A 19,704-nucleotide genomic window follows, 5' to 3' on the forward strand; every position below is an offset into this window, starting at 1 on the left:
GGGGAAAAAAACATTTGATCCATTCAACGTTGAGATAAATTTGCAGTGTGTTTTTCTTTATTTTTCCACAGTCCACAGAGAGGAAAGCCATACAACAAAATTACCTCTCACAGGACTTACTCCAGTACCTACTGGGTCCAAAATACATTTTTCTCATATAGGGCCCTAAAAAAAAAGAAACGCAAGTGATGTATATGTATGGGTATATCAGCAGGTGTGTTTGTAGGTGGGTGCAGTGGTAAAAAAGTACCCAATGGTCATACTTGAGTAAAAGTAAAGATACCTTAATTGAAAAATGTCCATCCTGATACTTGATTACTAGTAATTCATCAGAAAAAAATAGAGGAACAGAAGATTGTACTAAAAAAGGAACATATGCATGCATCAGATAACGTCATACGGAACGATTCCCTGACACTTCTGAGGAAAAGGAAAGCAAACAAGTTATAATCACCAAGTTATAAACACAAGCTTTCAGCTGCATCTGTAACATGTTATCTTGCCTAAATCTGGTGTTAATTCCAGTTTTTCTACAAATGAATATGGAACTATTCAATCATAAGATATATGTCCTTCAAATGTGGATATTTGGTTGTGTTCAATATCATTACATTTGAAATCATCCTGTCACACCCTGATCTGTTTCACCTGTCTTTGTGCTTGTATCCACCCCCCTCCAGGTGTCGCCCATCTTTCCTATTATCCCCTGAGTATTTTATACCTGAGTTCTCTGTTTGTCTGTTGCCAGTTTGTTTTGGAAACATACCAGCATGTTGTCCCCCTGCATGGTTCTTGTTCCTAGTCCTTTGTGGTTTTGAACCTTCTGCCTGCCTACCGTTTTTGTACCTTACGCCCACCTAACTGGATTATTGACCCAACTGCCTGCCGTTCTGGACCCTTTACACCCTCTCTGGATTATTGACCCCTGCTTGCCTTTGACCTGTCATTGCTTGCCCCTGTTTTAGAAATAAACTTTTGTTTCTTGGACACTGTTTGCATCTAGGTCATACCCGAAACGTGATACATGCAGAGCTTGAAACCTTAGGTCTATAGTATTGCCTATTTCTAAGTTGCAAATGCTATATAGGCCTGACAAGCATTAATGATATGTTAAATAAAAAGTATGGTCACATTTCATTTGCTCTGTTAAACCTACCCTTTTGAAATGACTTTGATAGCAACAGTGTATATTTGGTTTTTAAGTGGAGAGCTCTCAACAATCATTCTCATGATAGCACATTGGTAATAGTCAGTGACAAATATCAAAGCTGGGCTTGGTTAAAAGCCTGATGGGAGACCAAAGGGTAGCTGTAGATAAATCAACTCTCCAGTAGGAGGTGCTGCCTCGACTATTTTAACCCGACGTACATAACTGTAAAGAACTGACATTGTTTCAAAGGTACACATTTTCTATATTTTATACAAGGTTTGTCTCAAATTTGGTTACCATGTTGACATAATCCTGTGGTAGAAATATCACCCTTAAAACAACAGTTGACTTTTTTCAAATCAAAACTATTTTCCACATGGAATCCACGTAACAGAAACAGACAATGAGCAACACAAAAGTGTTTAAAAAGCAGTAATGAAACACATCTGAGATTGCACTTGTGACAATATGATATACAGTAACTTGAAAACTACAAGATTCTGATGCTTCAACGTCTAATAGGTTCATTGGTGGTATTTTATTTGGGCAAAGGACCAGGGAACCATGTTACTCTTGTTGGGAATCTGATACCAAACCCCTTTTGCTTGCCTGAAAATCTAACATTGTCTGTAGAAGTTGCTTCATACACACTGACTCAATACAAATGTGCCAGGAAGATCATTATTTATCCTCCTACACAATTTAATATATTTGCGATATAGAAAAATAAACCATCTAACTGACAGTAGAATAGCCTTCATCTGAGGAAACATACAGTGTACAATGTACAGAAGCTGAAACATAAAATGGTTCACTCTTGCCCAGAACTCCGTAATGGCTGGCATAATTCAAACCCCCAGGAAATGCCTGGAGAAACAAAACAGGCCGAGAAAACAATAGACAGGGTAATACATTTATTTCTTATATTAAATTATTACATAAAATCTCACCATTTCATAGCACTGTCAGCAGGGCCCCAGGCGGGACTCAAGCCAAGGAGTGCTCTTTCCTGTCTGTATTTAGTAAGTTTGTCTCAGAGCCCAACGTGCTCTCCAACCTGGAGAAAACCAATATCTCAGAGCACCACTGGGATTATACTATTTGGTCGGACAATAAATTATATCAGTCCCTTAAAAAGAGCCAATCTTTGTCAAACTAGATCAAGATTCTACAGCAGCAAGGTCCTCAATCCATTTAACTGAATGTGAGGCCTAGTATAAAATGGTTGTTGTGTAAAAAAATCTATGTATATTTCCTGTTCAAGTAAACACATTTGAGAGAGAGTGGACCAAGATTCTGGCATATGTCATCAGAGCCACAGAGCTAACACTGACTTAGAACACTTTTTCCCTGCCTCTTCAACTTGGCCAAGAAGTGGGAGAGCCCCATCTGTAAATGCCAGGTTAAATCACAGCCATTCCATTGTTCCTTGCTGTTGGTGTCTGGAAATAAACAAGTATCATTGCTTTCTTCCCAAACATGTGATATCAACTAATGACTATTGCGATTTAATTATTATTTTATTGACCTTCTGCCCCCCTGTTGCTTTCAGCTTGGACTAACTCAGTCCACACACAGGTCTTGAATGAATAGTGCTTTTGTCCTAAAACAGTAATCTGGCCATCATTCATTCATGTCCTGCTAAAATGCACAATGTTTTAGTTCCCAAAAGACACCCATTTATCAGACATACACATGCACTCCTAATGCACTACCTTCTGTAACATTTGCTGTTGATAAAATACTCTTCCTATTAGATTTCCACAGTCTTAAAGAAAAAGGTGGGCCTTTGAGACAAAAAAAAAGACTACAATTGAGTTTTTGTTTTCTGTTACTTCAATGTTGAAAGGAGAGCTTGCAAGTATGTCATTGTCACATTTTATTGTACCTTTTACACCTGCTGTATCCTGTGCATAAAAGAAATCAACTCTGATTTAGGTAAATGTAATTCCATCTAAAGATTTTATATGTGGTTTGTTCTATTGCCAAAAGTAGCTTCTCACACTCTTGGCCTCCCTCAGGAGCAATACGTCATAATCAACAAGGCTGAGGTAGAGAGGTGAGGTGAGAGACCTACAGGGAGTGTGAGTGTGAAAGGCAACCATTTACTTCCAAGGGAACATCCAAGGTCTGAATATTTTCCAGGTATGTCACTGCAACAGTCATTAGAAATTGTAGTTAGCCCTTTGTTTGGTTTATGTTCTGGAAGGATGAGGCCACCCCATTTCACTGGACCTCTGTTTAACTGTAATTTGTTCATTAGCTGTTACATTAAGGCCTATATTAATTCTCCCATAAGGGAACCGATATCAATATCATCAGCGTCCGCCTGTTTTTCTAGAACAAGGTGTTGATTAAGATCTGGGGCCTTATATAATATCAGGAGTTATTGCCATGGACTGAGTCATCTGTTCAGGGAGTCAATCAACTGCCAGTGAATGGCAAGGGAGACAGTACCCAATATTCACCACCATTAATGATGACAGCTTACAGTCATTGTGGCCCCAGTTCCACTGGGAGAGGGGACTGGTGTACAAGCATTCTCATTCTACAGCTGGTAAAAACACAAAACAAGCTCAGAGCAATGACAAGTCAGCCTTGTCAGCACACCCCTTAGAGCTATGGTCTGCTGGTTACTGAAATTGCACCAGCCTGAAATATTTATTTCACCTCGCACATGTAAATACCATTGACATATTTTATATGACTTTACTTTTAAAAGTTTGAATATCCTTTGAATGTGCTAGATATAACAGTTGTAATTGTTGGAGAAACTTGAGAGGAGAAAAACTGAGCTGCTAGAATCTAACTCCTGAATACATACTAGATTAACACACAGTTATGTCCACAAAAACATCATGTGATAGCCATTTTGGCAGACATGCAAGACCAGTCTGAACCAGATAACTCTAATCTAAATAATCAGAATAAAGTGCAACCTTTCCACAATTGAACTGGAGGGGCAATTCCATGTGTTTTTTTAAACGTTAGAACATTCCATGATTGGTCAAGTCTAAATATTAAATGATTGTGATGTAAAAGGGCTGCATAAAGCTGTCATGTGGTCTCAACGAATCTGATAGGAACCTGATCAAGCTGTTTTGCAGCAAAGGGCAAAGACTTTTAAAACTTCTTGGAATAACCCCATTATCTCATCTCCTAAATTCATGAAGTGATGTAACTATTACATGGCATGCTAAATCATGATTTCATACACAATGTTCTGATTTACTATAGCAAGAAAGTAGGCAAATGGAAATATTGAATGGATATTTGCTGGATAAAAAGTGAAATAGCGTATACACTGAGTGTACAAAACATTAAGAACACCTGCTCTTCCATGACAGACTGACCAGGTGAATCCACGTGAATCCATGTCACTTATTATATCCACTTCAAATCTGTGTAGATGAAGGGGAGGAGACAGGTTAAATAAGGATGTTTAAGCCTTGAGATATGGATTGTGTATGTGTGCCATTCAGATGGTGAATGAGCAAGACAAAATATATAGTGCCTTTGAATGGGGTATGGTAGTAGGTACCAGGCGCACTGGTTTGAGTGTGTCAAGAACTGCAAAGAGGCTGGATTTTTCACAGTCAACAGTTCCAGTGTGTATCAAGAATGGTCCACCACCAAAAGGACATCCAGCCAACTTCACACAACTGTGGGAAGCATTGGAGTCAACATGGGCCAGCATCCCTGTGGAACACTTTCAACATCTTGGAGAGTCTATGCCGTAATGAATTGAGGCTGTTCTGAGGGCAAAAGGGGTTGCTCATTTTTATTTTTCTACACTCAGTGTATACTGCTCGTTCTTTTATATACAGTGTAGATGTTCTAGAGATTGGGTAAATCAATTCTCAATCAAAGAGAAGAATCACACAGCAAGCATTCCCGAATTAGACAATGGCATGGAAAATGTATTTTTTTATGTTGCATTCCACTTTCTAAATGATGTCTAGATTCTCAATGTAACCTTTTACAAGAACAGCTCAGCTGTTTCTCTTTCTTCCTTATTTTTTTTCACAGTATTTAGCAAGAGGTTAGGCCATCTGCAAGACACAGCTGTATGGCCTGACAGTGGCCCTATTCAAATACTTATAACATGCCTCCTTCTTCCTTTTCTTGAGGTAATCACTTTGGAAAGGACCAAACAAGTTCAGTACTTGTTTCAGTTTGGGTAAAAACCAGTTGAATGAAATGAAAACTAAACTTCAAATGGAACTTCATCACAAAATCCCGAAGGCCTTTGTTCCTCAAACGTTATTAGGCCTTCCACAGACATACATTAAGAAAATAATCCCGTGATTCTAGGAAGGAAAGTTATCTGTTATTAAAACCATCTGACCCAGGCCTTGTACATAATTTAGAAGATGGTACACCACAAACACTGGGAGGAACCACCTGCTGGCATTTAACCCACAACTTCCTGTTTCAAAGTGCCAGGCCACCCACCAGAGGTGGCTAAATAAACCTTCAGAAAAGAGAATGGCACACTGTCACACCCCTCATTCAGTCCCTCTGGCAGATAGCCCCAACATACCACCCCTAATTTAAGATCCCTCACTGGTCAAGGGAAATTAATTTCAAGATAAATTAAATTCTGATAAAGCCTTCAACAAAAGTAAATTGTGCATGTTGAACATATTCCAAGACACATAATTATTGCAACAACACCTCAACACCTGTTGAGCAAAGCAAGATTAAAAGACACATAACATAACTCTTACTCTTGGAAAATAAACACTGATGTCAGAGCTTCAGTCACGATTTCGCACCCTTTCTAAATATATTTATCCCAATTCAGTCATTTCCATCCAATTATCCCAACTGGTAAAGCTTGGTAAGGAACAGGTATTCATACCCACCAATCACAGAAACAGAAGGTGACATCATCTATCGCTTAACTTAAAACTCTCTACCTTTCAGAACATAAAGCGTATTAGACATGGGAGCGTAGCAATTGTATAACAGATTTCTATTTAGATCTATAGTCATATTTCTATTTTGATCTACCGTATTATTCAACACTAATGACCATTGGCTGGCGTAGACTTAGATAGATTCAGTGTCCACTTTATTACATTTCAAAATTTATATGCACATCAATTATTGTAAAATTGATAGGTTCTTTCAGTTCCTGCTCCTCCTGCCTCCAGTTCGGCGATTGGAGGGTTCATCATCAGGGGTGTCCATATGTACCGCACGGCCCCGGCCCTTAGCCTGTGGGACACAGTACAAAAGTTGGCAATCTTCTAATACTTCTATTTGTCCAAATAATTGGTGGAGTGCACACACACACACACACACACACACACACACACACACACACACACACACACACACACACACACACACACACACACACACACACACACACACACACACACACACACACACACACACACACACACACACACACACACACACACACACACACACACACACACAGCACACATACTCACAGTTTGTGTGGGTTGGGTCTGAGAGGGCGCCTCCGTGGCTCTGCGGTCCTCCTGAGAGCGGAGCTGTCTGAGACGAGCCCTCTCCAGGCTGTCAGTCTGAGTCTGCAGAGTCTCTGATACACATACAGACAGGAACAGCATATGTACACACGCTAAGACAATGGGTAAACAAATCAATCCTCCAGAAGACACACATGAAATACTTTATCTGAATGCATAATTAACAAGCAGAGTTTATTGTTACCCAGAAATGCAGGGTCTGGGTTGGCCACTAAGGGGGTGATGGAAATATAGGCACCATCCTTTGGGTTTCCTGATAAGATAAACATAAACTTCAAAACAATGAAGAGCCATGTATAGAAACGTATTTTTGGTAACTAGGAATAGTTTCATAGAGGCCTTGTCCACTCCATTGGTTCTACTTCTATTATGTATAGAACTCACGATTAACAATGCAGAATGTGAGGGAGCAGCGGGGAGGAAGTAGTCGGCTGGCACACTCCTGAGGCTGCTGGGACAGAAAGAGAAGCTTCAGAGCCCCACGGTCATCACACAGATCCACCAGCTCTGAAACACGCGCACACACACAAACACACACATTTAAGACAAATCTATCTGTATATAGAGAAAGAGACAAAACTGGTTGAATATGTAGCATAACATAAAGATGGCTGATGAGGGGCAGAGCCAGAGTGCAGGATTTATTACTGATAGTCTTGCGGTAGACAAACCCACTCATCAGCAAGCCCCATTAATCTCAGTGCTAATGAGAGTGGTAATGTTAGATAGCTTCATTAGTGCATGGCCCTGTTTCTGGGCTTAGCGGCAACACAGTGGTAAGTGTGGCAGGACCCAGCAGGTGTAAGCAGACACCCTTCGAGTTGAGCAGTGTGAAATATTTAACACCAGCTGGTGAACCCCCACTCACATGCCGCTGCCCCCCCCAACCAAATCCCTGACTCTCACATCAGCGCTCCCCATCCACATTCCCTGCTTTAGTTACAGCAGCGAAACTAAATTTAGGATAGTCTCAAGACCCCCCTAGTCTGTAAGAGACGATCGGCACAGCAGCATTTCAATCAGGAAGCTGTCATCATCATTAAGGCCCCCCATACCACCCTTCCTGATGACCCCCCCCCGAACTCCCACCTGTCTCCGGCAGGCCCATCTTAGCTCTCATGTACTGCAGCAGGAGAACCACAGGACAGTTGGTGTTGGCCAGAAACTGCTCATTGTCTGTGAGGAGATGGGATGAGAATAAAGAAATTGTGTGAAATACAGTTTCTAACACTGCAAACATCAAATGTGACACCAGCGGAATGCATTTTATAACTTTGGCCTTACCTCCATGTTTAATACAGATGAACATCACTCAGGAAGCTGAGGAACCAGAGTTACTTGCGATAATGAGAAGCCTAAAGTAAGAAAGCTTTTTGAGAAACATTCCATGGATTGGAATCATTGGAAACATGGTTATGAAGTCATAATATGAATTGTGATTTCACAGGAGTGCTCTCTTCTCTTGTTGGCTTCACAACTTTGATCCTATAATTTTGGAGGCTGCTTTCTCCATCTGTGCTAATCTCCATCTGAACAGGATGTGGTGTTTGTTTTCATGTCAGAGTGCAACCCCACTGCTGTCTATGCCAGCCTTATTACAGTGTGCTGACCAGTGTCACAAGGAGTGAAGGAGAAGCTTAACTACACTTCAGACAACAACAACAGTATAATCGAGACAACAGCATATATGAACAGCACACCAAACAGCACATCAAATTATACATATTTTTAAGTTGTTCTGTTCATAACAAATCATAGAAATGAGAGTTACAATACACTGTATCTACATCCGAGAGTGTCTTTCCTATCATTTCAAGTTGAAAACATACCCCTTCCACCATTAAAAAGTCAGCATCTAATGCCTAATCATCCTGTCTTCAACTAGATGAAATAGAACATGGCCAGACCTTTCAACAAACTCTTAATCTTAAAGTCTTGCATAGACTGACGTCGCATTCTGCCGTTTGCTCTGCATGCTGATAGGAGAACCTAGAAGCCAGGCACATGGGGCCCAGGCTTCCCTCTGTCCAACCCCACCGCCAGTTCATCTCAAAGATGAGGAGAGTTTCAGAGTGCAAACATCTCCAGAGACCATAAAAGAACACAGAGTCGACCTCAGATATTTCCCTGCGCTGGAATCATTGAACACCAAGGGTCTTGTCCAGGAAATTGGCAAAATGATTTGGTTGTCTAGGTAACAAGGGTGAGAGAACCTAAAGGTCCATCGTCCTCAAGGTCTCAGTGAGATTGCTGTGAAATTTGAGACAAAATGAGATTTATAAGTTGACCCAATGAATTTCAATCAGTTTGACAACTCTGGGACTTCATTAGCAGAAATGTACAATATGTTAGATTGACAAAGTGTGAGTCTTCATGATTAATTTGCACATGAGGATTTACACTGACCTTGCAGTGAAGTACAGTAGGTCTTGGTGTAGCTGTCTGGCCAGCTCTAGCTGGTGAATGTCCATAAGTTTGTCATTGAACACCACTAATAGTGGCTTGCCTGCACCAACGGTCTCCAGACAACTACCTTCCCCTGAGAATACAAGAAGAGGCATTTCATTATTATAAATTATCAACATGAAAAGACCAGCAAAATGGCTTGGTAGTTTAGCTTTTTTATTTCTTCGGACATTGTACACAACAGCATGGCTGATATCCAGGTCGGCACATTTGACATCTTCAGCGGTGGAATCTTTGAATTTAAAGGCCTCTAACGTGAGCTTGTGACAGCTGTCTGAATCTGGGAAGATGGAGCTTCGTCCAACCTGCAGGACCAAATGTTGATAGCCGCGGGCTTTCAACACCTTCAAGAAAGATAAGGAAATGTTACTATAAATAGAACAATGAAAGGGTATGGCACATCTCCACAACTTATCCTTGTCTAGTTTTTGAGGCCAGCTGGCTAGCTAGAGCTCATGAACCCAAGTTGGGTATACCTAGTTTACAACCGGCCCTCCCTTGGGTTCTCAGCGGATGTTACTGATCACAGCTGGCTCCCAAGTGAACTACAAACCCGATGCTATGTTTAATCCCAAAGCTCTGTCTAAACAGAAATACTCCTAATTTGCGATACAGTTTTGCAAACCTTTGGAGCTTAACTTTCATATAAGCGTGAAATAATTTAAAAAAATACAAAAGATACACTTGCTTGCATCCGACGGTTTTCACACGGCGCCTTGGCTAAGACACATCCTCTTATGTTGCACTCGCATTTCCACTGGACCATTCCATCCCACATTTCCTGTGTTTCTCAAAATACAACTGGGTGCAACTTTCCTAAACTGCTTACAGTAAGTATCTTTTGTATTTGAACAAGTATTTCACGCTTATATTAAAGTTAAATTACAATTGTTTCCTAAACTGTATCGTGTGCAAAGTAGAGTGTATTTGTGTTGAGTCAGAGCATTAGAGCCAGTGGTGTAAAGTATTTAAGTTAAAATAATTTAAAGCACTAATTATGTAGTTGTTTAGGGTATCTGTACTTTACTTGACTATTTATATTTTTGACAACTTTTACTTCACTACATTCCTAAAGAAAATAATATACTTTTTCCTACAAACATTTTCCCTGACACCCAAAATGACTTGTTACATTTTGAATGCTTAGCAGGACAGGAAAATGGTCAAATTCATGCAATTATCAAGAGAACATCCATCCCTGGTCATCCCTACTACCTCTGATCTGGTCGAACTCACTAAACACAAATGCTTCATTTGTAAATGATGTCTGAGTGCTGAAAGTGTGCCCCTGGCTATTTGTAAAAATAAAAAATGATGCCATCTGGTTTGCTTAATATAAGCAATTTGAAATGATTTCTACTTTTACAACTTAAGTATATTTTTGAATTACATTTACTTTTGATATTTAAGTATATTTAGCACATTTTTTATAAAGGTATCTTTACTTTGACTCATTTATGACAATTGGGTACTTTGCCGTAGTATATCAAACCATATACCATGGGTATGACAAAACAATTATTTTTACTGCTCTAATTACTTTGGCAGCCAGTTTATAATAGCAATAAGGCACCTCAGGGCTTTGTGATATATGGCCAATATACCACGGTTATGGGCTGTATCCTGGTACTCCACGTTGCGTCGTGCAGGCCACCTCGGGCCTTATTGCTTAAATAACATTTACCGTCTATTTGAACGGGCTAGCTTATTTTATTTTAGCTCATTTTCACAGATCATACTCACTTGAACAGCTTCAGGGGAAGTAACACGTTCAAATAGGTAATCAAAGCTCGTTGTTCCTACAGTAACAAATACCCTCTTCATGGTTACGCATGTAACTAATGTTATCAAATGTTACAGTACTTGTACCAAAATATATCGATTGCTTGTTTACATCTGTCAGTAGCTTGACGTCACGTTCGCATTTTTTTATTTACTCACAATACATCACTCTGCCACCTAAAGGAGATTTGGAGATTTACCTGCAGCCTCGACATTTTATTATTATTGAAATACTGTAGAAACAGTGGTAGTATCCCTCTGACAATTTAGAAAACTACGCCAGTGATGTGAAAATACTTAAAATCTGTTCGACACCTCAAATGCTGAAGAATCTACTATGATGAACATCTGCTTTCAAATAAGATAATGCTGCCCCCTCGTGGCTGATTGTGTAACTGTACTTGGCCTTACTGTGTGTAACACACATAACGTTGTAGACAGAAATACAGTATATTATAGAGAGCTGCCGCTATTCTTTCTACATGATAGAAAATCGTAACTGTTCTACACCATATTCTATACAAATATTGAGCAAAGTAAAAGTAAGTAGCCTCGTCTCAGCCAAAATGGCCCAACCTTAAGGCCACTTGAGTGGTTTAATCTGAATATTAAACCAAGTTTCACATTTTAATGTCACGTGCACAAGTACAGTGAAATGGCTTTCTTTAAAGCTCTAAACCAAACGATGTAGTAAGCCAATAGCAAAGTAATACTAAAAATAACATAACGTATAACAAAAAACACAATACAAATAAGAACATGAGAAAGTACTGTAAGTAAGCATAACATACTGTAACGACCCTGGGTTTATAAGCACGGATATCAACTCTGATGCTTGAGCATGCTCTTGGGACACACCGATGGCGCGCTGGACTTCGGGCTAGAATGTCGAGGGTTCGAGGCCTGCGCCATGCCTGTTTCATTGCAATACTATATAAAGGTCAGTTCCAGTGCCATATTTCAATGCCATATTTACAATGTGGAGGGATGGTAAATATCCCCCTAGAGTCGATGTCCACACCCCAGTCAAAATCAAATTAGCATAATACAGAAGTCCCAATAAAAATTAGTCTGTTTAAGCAGTGTTTTTCAGACAATGAGACATCGTAAAATTCAGTCTTCTCAAGAAATTGTCTGTACCACCCGAACAGTTCGGCTTACTTACTCTAAGACACTCACCAGCCTAACAAGACTCTTCTGAAGGTAGCCTTGTACCAGTTGAAACCCCAAAACAGTACCAGTCAAATGTTTGGACACGCCTACTCATTCAAGGGGTTTTTATTTTTTACTATTTTCAACATTGTAGAATAATTGTTGGAAAAGCATTCCAGGTGAAGCTGGTTGAGAGAATGCCAAGCGTGTGCAGAGCTGTCATCCAGGCAAAGTGTGACTACGTTGAAGAATCTCAAATCTTTTTTTGATTTGTTTAAACACTTTTTTGGTTACTACAAGATTCCACAGTTGATGTCTTCACTATTATTCTACAATATAGGAAATAAAAAATAACCCTTTAATGAGTAGGTGTCCAACCTTGAGTGGTATAGTATATCACATTATCTGTAATAATGTAACAGTCTAAACCAGAAATGTAAGCGCACGTCCTTACCAATAGTGATTCAGGACACCAAACGTGTGACCACTTGATCAGAGGTATCCTTCAGCGAGGTAACCAGTCATGCAAATGTACCTTAGTCGGGTAAATTTCTACGGCAACAAATCCTTCAGAACGAAGAGAAGACGAAAAGATTGCGTCATCTCCATATATGCTTGCTGAATTTGCAAGATAACGTTGCCTTCATTTTGATTTCAGCACAAATGAAAATGTGTCAGACTTCCCAATCCATTGAGGTTTCAGCAGACTCAATGAAGAGTTTGGCATTCAACATGCAGTTACGAGCCTGCTAGTTATATCCACTGTCTTAGTACAGATGAAGCTGGTATGTGAGGCTTACTGAAGCTGGTTAGCTTTAGAACACCCTGAGTAGATCTAGCTTGCTTCTTAGGATACCCCTCTGGCCTGTGTTCTTCAATCTTGGTATCAGGTTTGTACCACATGACGGCAGTAATTACATTGAAAAGTTGGAAGAAAGACAACCACACAGAAACCAATGTAAGACTGAAATCATTTAAGGCTCTGTTAATTCTCATCTTCAAAAACAACACACTGTAAAGTCACAAAAGCAAACCCAAAAGCAAGTATATATATAAAAAAAGTTGATAATTGGCTAACAAAGCAATTAGATATTTTAATAAATAGGTTATGAGAAAAGCAAAAGTAACAATTTAAGTTAGATCATTTAGGACAGGGGTGTCAAACTCATTCCATGGAGGGCCTAGTGTGTGCAGGTTTTTCCTTTCAATTAAGACCAAGGCAACCAGTTAAGTGGAGTTCCTTAATAATCATTGACCTTAATTCATCAATAAAGTACAAGAGTGGCATAAAAACCTGCAGACACTGCCCTCAGTACATCGTGTTTGACAAGTGGTTCAGGGCAAGTTTGATTGTTTAGGGTCAGAATTTGATCAAACCATGTGACATATTAGTAATTTGCATGACTAAGAGGAAACTGTATCTCCTGTCTTTAAAGCAAACCACACAGCGGTAACCAGAAAACAAACATACATAGTGCTCAACGTGAACGTCTCATGCTTGGAGACCTGGCTCGACCATGCCCATCGAAAAATAGAAAGTTGAAGGGTGGTCTGCTTTATAACCACCATACAGTTGGTTTTAGGCCCTATGAACCACAGCAATCATACATTTACCACGGTTTGATTAAATTCTGACACGAGTCCTCAACCTGCATGTCCATTATTACTTTAAAATTAGATACCAGATTTAATAAATCGATACAAGTAAAAAGTAAAACCAAGGGAACTAATGACGGAGCAGCTTCAAAAAGCTTTGCTGTGGTCCTGAACAGTTTGCTGCTCATTGCCCCAGCACTCCCCAACCCCAAATGAGAAAATAGAAATCCATAGACAATTATTCATCCTCATTCCCATAAAGGTTATCCTCTACACATTGAAAAGTGGGTCTTCCCTGGGCCGGGTCACCATGAAGGCCAGTGAGTCTGCAGGTGAATGTGTTCCACAGTCAAGATATCAAAGGTTGGGCAGGCTCAACACTCCCTTGAATTGGATTATGGACAGACAAGAATCTGCTCTCTGGTACTGTAGGTAACACTGCCAGCTGGAGAGGTCAAAAGGTGTGATCGAGCTGAAGTGGTTCCTGGGTCATCAAAGCAGGAACCTGTTGGGAGAGATCCTGCCAAATAATGATGATGGAGAACAAAAAAAGTACTATTTTACTTACTGACAGAGTAAAGGAAAGACTGAAGACACCACTAGGTGTTGAGACAGTATGAAGATATTCATATTTGTGTAATTAAGACCTTTACACAGTTAAGGAAATGAGCATTTCATCAATATGTAAACTGTGAAACCCAGTTAAAAACAACCAATACCTCAATGTGTATGTGTGTCTGCAGTTTGTGTGGGGAAGGCAGGGGGTAGTTCTCACACAGTGCAGAAAATCTGCTTCCTGTTTTGAAACATCAATTTATATTCAGGATGCTGCGTTTTCCTTTGTCTGGGACCTACCCTCTCTGTGGCTCATAAGTCTCGTCCCTCTGCCTTTACACTGCCAGCCTCTTCTCTTACTCTTCTTTTCTGCCCTTGTGCCCACTGCTCAGACAGTTGGGTTCTTCACACCACATTCTTCATCTGATCTAATGATAACAGGCTAAACCAATGGTTAACAATCTGAGAAGCAAACCCCCTTCCCTGTCTGCTTTATCTAACAGCTGTAATTTTGTTCCACCCCTGATCCTCTCATCTCCCTTCCTCCACAAGTACATTTTTTGTACACGCATTATGAACTCTACACTTCTGCTACCCATGACCATACATCTTCTCACAACCTGTGAATTCTTGCCCGTTGTCAGTGACAAGCCTATTGTGCATTTACACTTCTTTGTCCTACTATGCGTGTGTGGAGGGTAAAGTGTAGTGCTTACCTGGGGGAGAGGTGTAGAGGGGACAGTGTCCCCTACTTCCTCACTGCACCACACAGGCCGTGCAGCACTGCTCCTGTTTCTCTGGCAGCGTGGCATAGTTCATCTGACGGACGATCTCAGCAAACAGCTCGTCCACCATGGTCTTGCTCTTGGCTGAGGTCTCGATGAAGGGGCAGCCCCACTCCTGGGCCAGGGCCCGACCGTCTGCACCCGCCACCTCTCTCTCAGACTCCAGGTCCACCTTGTTCCCCACCAGGATCAGTGGCACCTTCTCAAAGCGCTTCACCCGCACGATCTGGTCTCGCATCGGCCTGATGTCCTGGGGAGCAAAGGGGGGAGGAATTTAGGGATGGATATAAGGATATTCTCGGGAACTGTGGGGAAATGTTTGCGCAACAGTTATTGCTGCCTTGCTCTTCAATGTATATCAATGGGTTAAGTAGCAGCCCGTTGGCCACTCTTCTAACCTGTTGATCTTAAACATTCAGTGTGTAGAGGACAGACTTATGGAAATGGGGTAGAAGAGAGGTTTATGGATTTATATTGTAGAGATTAGGCTGTTAATGGTTTTTAGGAATGATGCACTCAGAATGATATGAATACAATAGGCATTGCTCAGTAGGCCCATTTAAAACATGGCTACAACTCTATCAAGAGGTTGCAGGCTCCTTGACATGTTGGCAGGTAACACCAGATAAAGGCCCTTTACCTGAAATGACTGTTGATTGACGAGACTGTAGACAAGTATGAAACCTTGGCCGTTCTTGATGTACAGGTCCCTCATGGAGGCGAACTGTTCTGTCCCCGCCGTGTCAAGGATCTCCAGCACCGAAGGCGACGAGTCCACTTCGATCTCTTTCCGATAGAAGTCCTCAATTGTAGGGTCATATTTCTCGATGAAAGTGCCCGTGACAAACTGGACAGTCAGCGCGGACTTGCCGACGCCGCCGCTTCCCAGCACAACCACTTTGTACTCCTTCATTAGGGTGCACGAGTTTGACCCGGGTTACTTAGCTAACGTTAGCTAGCTGGTTTGCTATAGCCCGTGACAACATTAATCAAGTAAACCTTGACAACACAACTCTGTAAACCCGCACAAATCAACCTCCCAGTTAAAATGTTAACATGTATGCGTTTAGTTAAAACAATTTAAAATCTAGTTAAAAGCAGAAGTGTTGCACTGAGCTAACTAGCAAAGTTGGCTAAATCCACAACGCCCCTCCATGCTCGCTCTCGATAAGGAGCCTTCTTATGACAAATCCTTCAGACAGTAAACATAACTACGTTACCTTGACATGAATATGGGCTGTTGCTTCTATCAGTAATCTGCCCCAAAACGGTGCATTACCGGAGTTGGTGGCTAGCTAGTTAATATGCACAATATTATAATGACTTGTATTGTCTCCATTTTTGGAGAACATGTGAATGTGGCTCGCTCACACCACATCATAAAGCATACCGGTGTCGCAAAAGCCCAATGCCAGCGTCTGCCACTTCCACCACGGCTGGTCCCTGGCCTTATCACGGGCAAGCTGCACTTCAGCAGCCAGATATCGTTCAGGAACCTCGGGTTGGAGTTTCAGTCCAATGCTGTCCACAGTACACTGCTTGGTTGCTGTTTAGTACGAGACAGGGAAAGACCTCCCACTCCCTTCCTTAATTTCGTCCTCACGGCCTCTCCCTAGTATCCGTACATCCTCACGACCACCACTGGGCTGCAATGTCCTGTGGAACCTAGTAAGTAACCAGGTCTTATTTTCTTTCAAAAATCTAATCAAATTACGAGCACCAAATTTGCTGGTGCAAATACTAATATATTTAAGTCCTCAGCAGGGACATTGAACCGCTACATGGTTGTCCAAAATGCAGGCCATATGTCAAGGAAGGACCATCGTGAAAAATCTGCAATGTAATTGGTCACCTTGAAGATTTATTGTCATTCCCATTGGTTCAAATATAACTTCAGGCGGGACAGTTGGGCGCAACGTATAGAACGTTGCACATAGAAATATGCTGCATAGAATGGAATTTACAGGATTCAGTTCGCTGCAATGAATGAATACATTCATCTTTATAATGGCTGATAATCGAAGTGTGAACATTAAGTGAGCTATTTACAGAAACTATGTTATAGATTGTTATAGGCAAGAAATAATTTGTCTGATTTGTCCTATTTTTGTGTGTGTTTTAATTGTGCTTCAGCTTTTCCATAGCAAGATAAATAGGAGATTCCAAACAAAAGCACTGATGTGAATTTGTGGGTGTTTTTCAGCTTTTTTGGACCTCATATTCTTGTGGATAATTTTTGTTCATATATATCTGATTTACCATTTATAAATTAAAGCACTTCATAGAGATAGTCCCCCCATTTGAAGATGTAATACGTATTTGGACAAATTTCATTTATAGTTATAGGGCACTGAAGTAGTCAAAAATGTAGTATTTGGTCCCATGTTCCAAGCACACAATGACTACATCAAGCATGTGACTTTTAAAAACTCATTGGATGTATTTGCAGTTTGTTTTGAATGTATTTTGGGTTATATTTTGTCCAATAGGAACTGAATGGTGAATGATGACTGGAGTAATTCTATTTTTAAGTGAGTAGACAAGATGCTTCTGAAAATTTCTAAATCAATCCATATAATGCCATGATTAAGAAAAATCATGAATTAATCATGAATAGTGATGAGTGAAAAAGTTACAGAGAAAGTTAAATGTTATTTTGGCATTAATATGTGTCACATATTAGTTTGCAAACAATGTAAAAAACAAACAAACATTGAGTTAATAAAGCGGCATACGAAAATGGTCTCTTTTTTTGTTTTCTTGAGTAAGGCAGCTCCAAAAGGAAGGTGTTTCAGCCTAGCTCAGTGCTTTATGTGGTGGTGGGGCAAGCCAGCAGAAAATACAGAGCATTGTGCCGTGATTTGCTCAGTGTTCTGACACTCATGGGGACACTACGTCACCGCCAAGTCTCAGGGTAGACCTAGAAAATTCTAACCCTTTGGATGCTGCCATAGAGTTACATTAGAAATGCCCATCCATGAAGGCCCAAGGTCATTGGCCACAGGTAAAATGACGTCAAATTACGTTATATGTACATTAGCTTTGATTGCACTGATCATGTCAACATCATACTTCCAAAATCTTAGCTAGCAGCCATCATCATGAATCAAGTTGACAATCTACTGGCAAATCCTTTTTAATCCTTGTCACATGAAGAGAAATAATGAAGAGAAATGATAGATAAAACATATCGGTGCTCATCGGCCATTGGACATTAACATTACACAGCAAGTTAGAAATCGCAAATTCAACAATGAGTGGTTTGGAAGGAATCAATGACAGTGGCTGTGTGGTCCCAAATCTTTTTCAAGTTTAAAATGCTAAACATTCAACATTGGCCATGCTGTCAATGAAGCATGATTTGTACCGCACTCAAAACAACTCGGAACTGCAAAAATTTGACTTCAGTGAGTTCAAGACAACTGGGAAGTCGGGAATAAACCAGCTCCGACGAGGAAAATACGTTTTGAACGGTCATCTAACTTGGAATTGTAAATCCGGCCTCTTTCTACAGCTATGACCTGAAGATCAATGACGTCATCATGATTTGACCTTGTTTTTTTCAGAGTTCCCAGTTGTTTTGAAAGCACCATAAATCCAGAGAGTGCCAGACTTCGATGACAAAATTTGCCCACGAAACCCGCCGTGCCACCTTCCTGTTCAAGTGAGCACAGCACAACAAGGTGAGTCCAAAAATGTCTTGTATGCTGCTGCATAAATTATATTATATGCCAGGGAGATATGGGAGATATGTATACTGTAACTAAGAAAATAATACTAAGTGTATGTAGCTGTTAGAAGCACATGTGCCTTACCCTAATAATTTGTTCTATTTACCTACTATTCTGACTTGGTGGTGCACATGTAGCCTATAACCTGTTTTAGAGAAATGTAATCATTGAATATTGTAAGGGCTTTCATCATCTGCTTATATGCCCTTTTTATTTATCATACGGTCTGACTTGCTGTACAGGGAGAACACTGTAACAACTGTCCATGTTCTGAATTCTGTCACTGTACATTTGAAAAGTGCTAAACAAATAGTAGCTCACACATTAATGTCTTAATCGAAATTACGGATTGCCTCTAATCCCTTATGCCATAGTTTGTACATCTCAATTGTCAAGCAATTCAGTTCAATTCAAATGTTGGGACTGCTGTTGGGATAGCTTGATGTAGGCCCTAACAGTTTGTGGGTACCATTTGTCACCGTTATAGTGCAATTAATGTATTGTATTGTGTCGTGTTGTATACTGGCTTTGCTGGCATGCATTCAACCTTTATTTTTTTTGCCTACCAGGATTTCCATGCTAAAATCGGCAGTGCCCAGGAGGCTTCGCAAATGGGTCACACCCTCCATACGGAACCTCCAACAACATTTTAGGATCAAGCTTAAACAGGCTCTTAGGCATGCCGGTAGGCAATGCGCTGGTAGCCGTTAATAACATTTTTGGCTAAATAGTGTTTTCTACTCTGTTCTGCCATTTGTTTTGAGTTCCAGACATATTGCTAAAGTAGTGTTTTATTAGGATTACTTACCACTCGCTATTGACTTGGTTTGGCATTGTATTCTTTTGCAATTATAACACCTTCGTGTACTGCGTTACTGTTCAGTTTCACCACTAGATGGTGAGACCTGCCTATGATAGGATAAATGGAGAGACTGATGAGTAGTGGCAAGTAAGGAGTAAAA

General features: G+C 40.5%; 2 protein-coding genes across 6 annotated transcripts; both read right to left on the reverse strand.

Moving 5' to 3' along the window:
• Nucleotides 1–6,210: 6,210 nt before the first annotated feature.
• Nucleotides 6,211–11,113, reverse strand: LOC135526369 (UDP-N-acetylglucosamine transferase subunit ALG13 homolog). Of its 3 annotated transcripts, XM_064954698.1 has the most exons (8): nt 9,397–9,485; nt 9,082–9,214; nt 7,960–8,030; nt 7,765–7,851; nt 7,060–7,182; nt 6,860–6,928; nt 6,616–6,728; nt 6,211–6,373 (listed from the first exon to the last, which is right to left on the reverse strand). In XM_064954698.1, exons 3-8 carry the CDS (start codon nt 7,982–7,984, stop codon nt 6,284–6,286), a joined length of 507 nt encoding a protein of 168 aa, XP_064810770.1. In that variant the 5' UTR covers nt 7,985–8,030; nt 9,082–9,214; nt 9,397–9,485; the 3' UTR covers nt 6,211–6,283. The 3 variants fall into 3 exon arrangements, with proteins under 3 accessions (XP_064810770.1, XP_064810768.1, XP_064810769.1); XM_064954696.1 differs by lacking the exons at nt 6,211–6,373; nt 6,616–6,728; nt 6,860–6,928; nt 7,060–7,182 and adding an exon at nt 10,885–11,113 and having other exon boundaries at nt 7,768–7,851; nt 9,082–9,485; XM_064954697.1 differs by lacking the exons at nt 6,211–6,373; nt 6,616–6,728; nt 6,860–6,928; nt 7,060–7,182; nt 7,765–7,851 and adding an exon at nt 10,885–11,113 and having other exon boundaries at nt 7,994–8,925; nt 9,082–9,485.
• A 1,916-nt stretch (nt 11,114–13,029) lies between these two features.
• On the reverse strand, nt 13,030–16,837 carry LOC135526370 (ras-related protein Rap-2c). Of its 3 annotated transcripts, XR_010453288.1 has the most exons (4): nt 15,652–16,837; nt 14,943–15,261; nt 14,391–14,467; nt 13,030–14,191 (listed from the first exon to the last, which is right to left on the reverse strand). XR_010453288.1 is itself a non-coding variant. In XM_064954700.1 (3 exons), the coding sequence occupies exons 1-2, from the start codon at nt 15,922–15,924 to the stop codon at nt 14,983–14,985; spliced, it is 552 nt and encodes a 183-aa protein (XP_064810772.1). In that variant the 5' UTR covers nt 15,925–16,837; the 3' UTR covers nt 13,030–14,176; nt 14,943–14,982. The 3 variants fall into 3 exon arrangements, 2 of the variants coding, with proteins under 2 accessions (XP_064810772.1, XP_064810771.1); XM_064954700.1 differs by lacking the exon at nt 14,391–14,467 and having other exon boundaries at nt 13,030–14,176; XM_064954699.1 differs by lacking the exon at nt 14,391–14,467.
• Nucleotides 16,838–19,704: the final 2,867 nt, after the last annotated feature.

This window comes from Oncorhynchus masou, chromosome 32, assembly GCF_036934945.1.
Source record: "Oncorhynchus masou masou isolate Uvic2021 chromosome 32, UVic_Omas_1.1, whole genome shotgun sequence".
Taxonomy (NCBI): domain Eukaryota; kingdom Metazoa; phylum Chordata; class Actinopteri; order Salmoniformes; family Salmonidae; genus Oncorhynchus; species Oncorhynchus masou.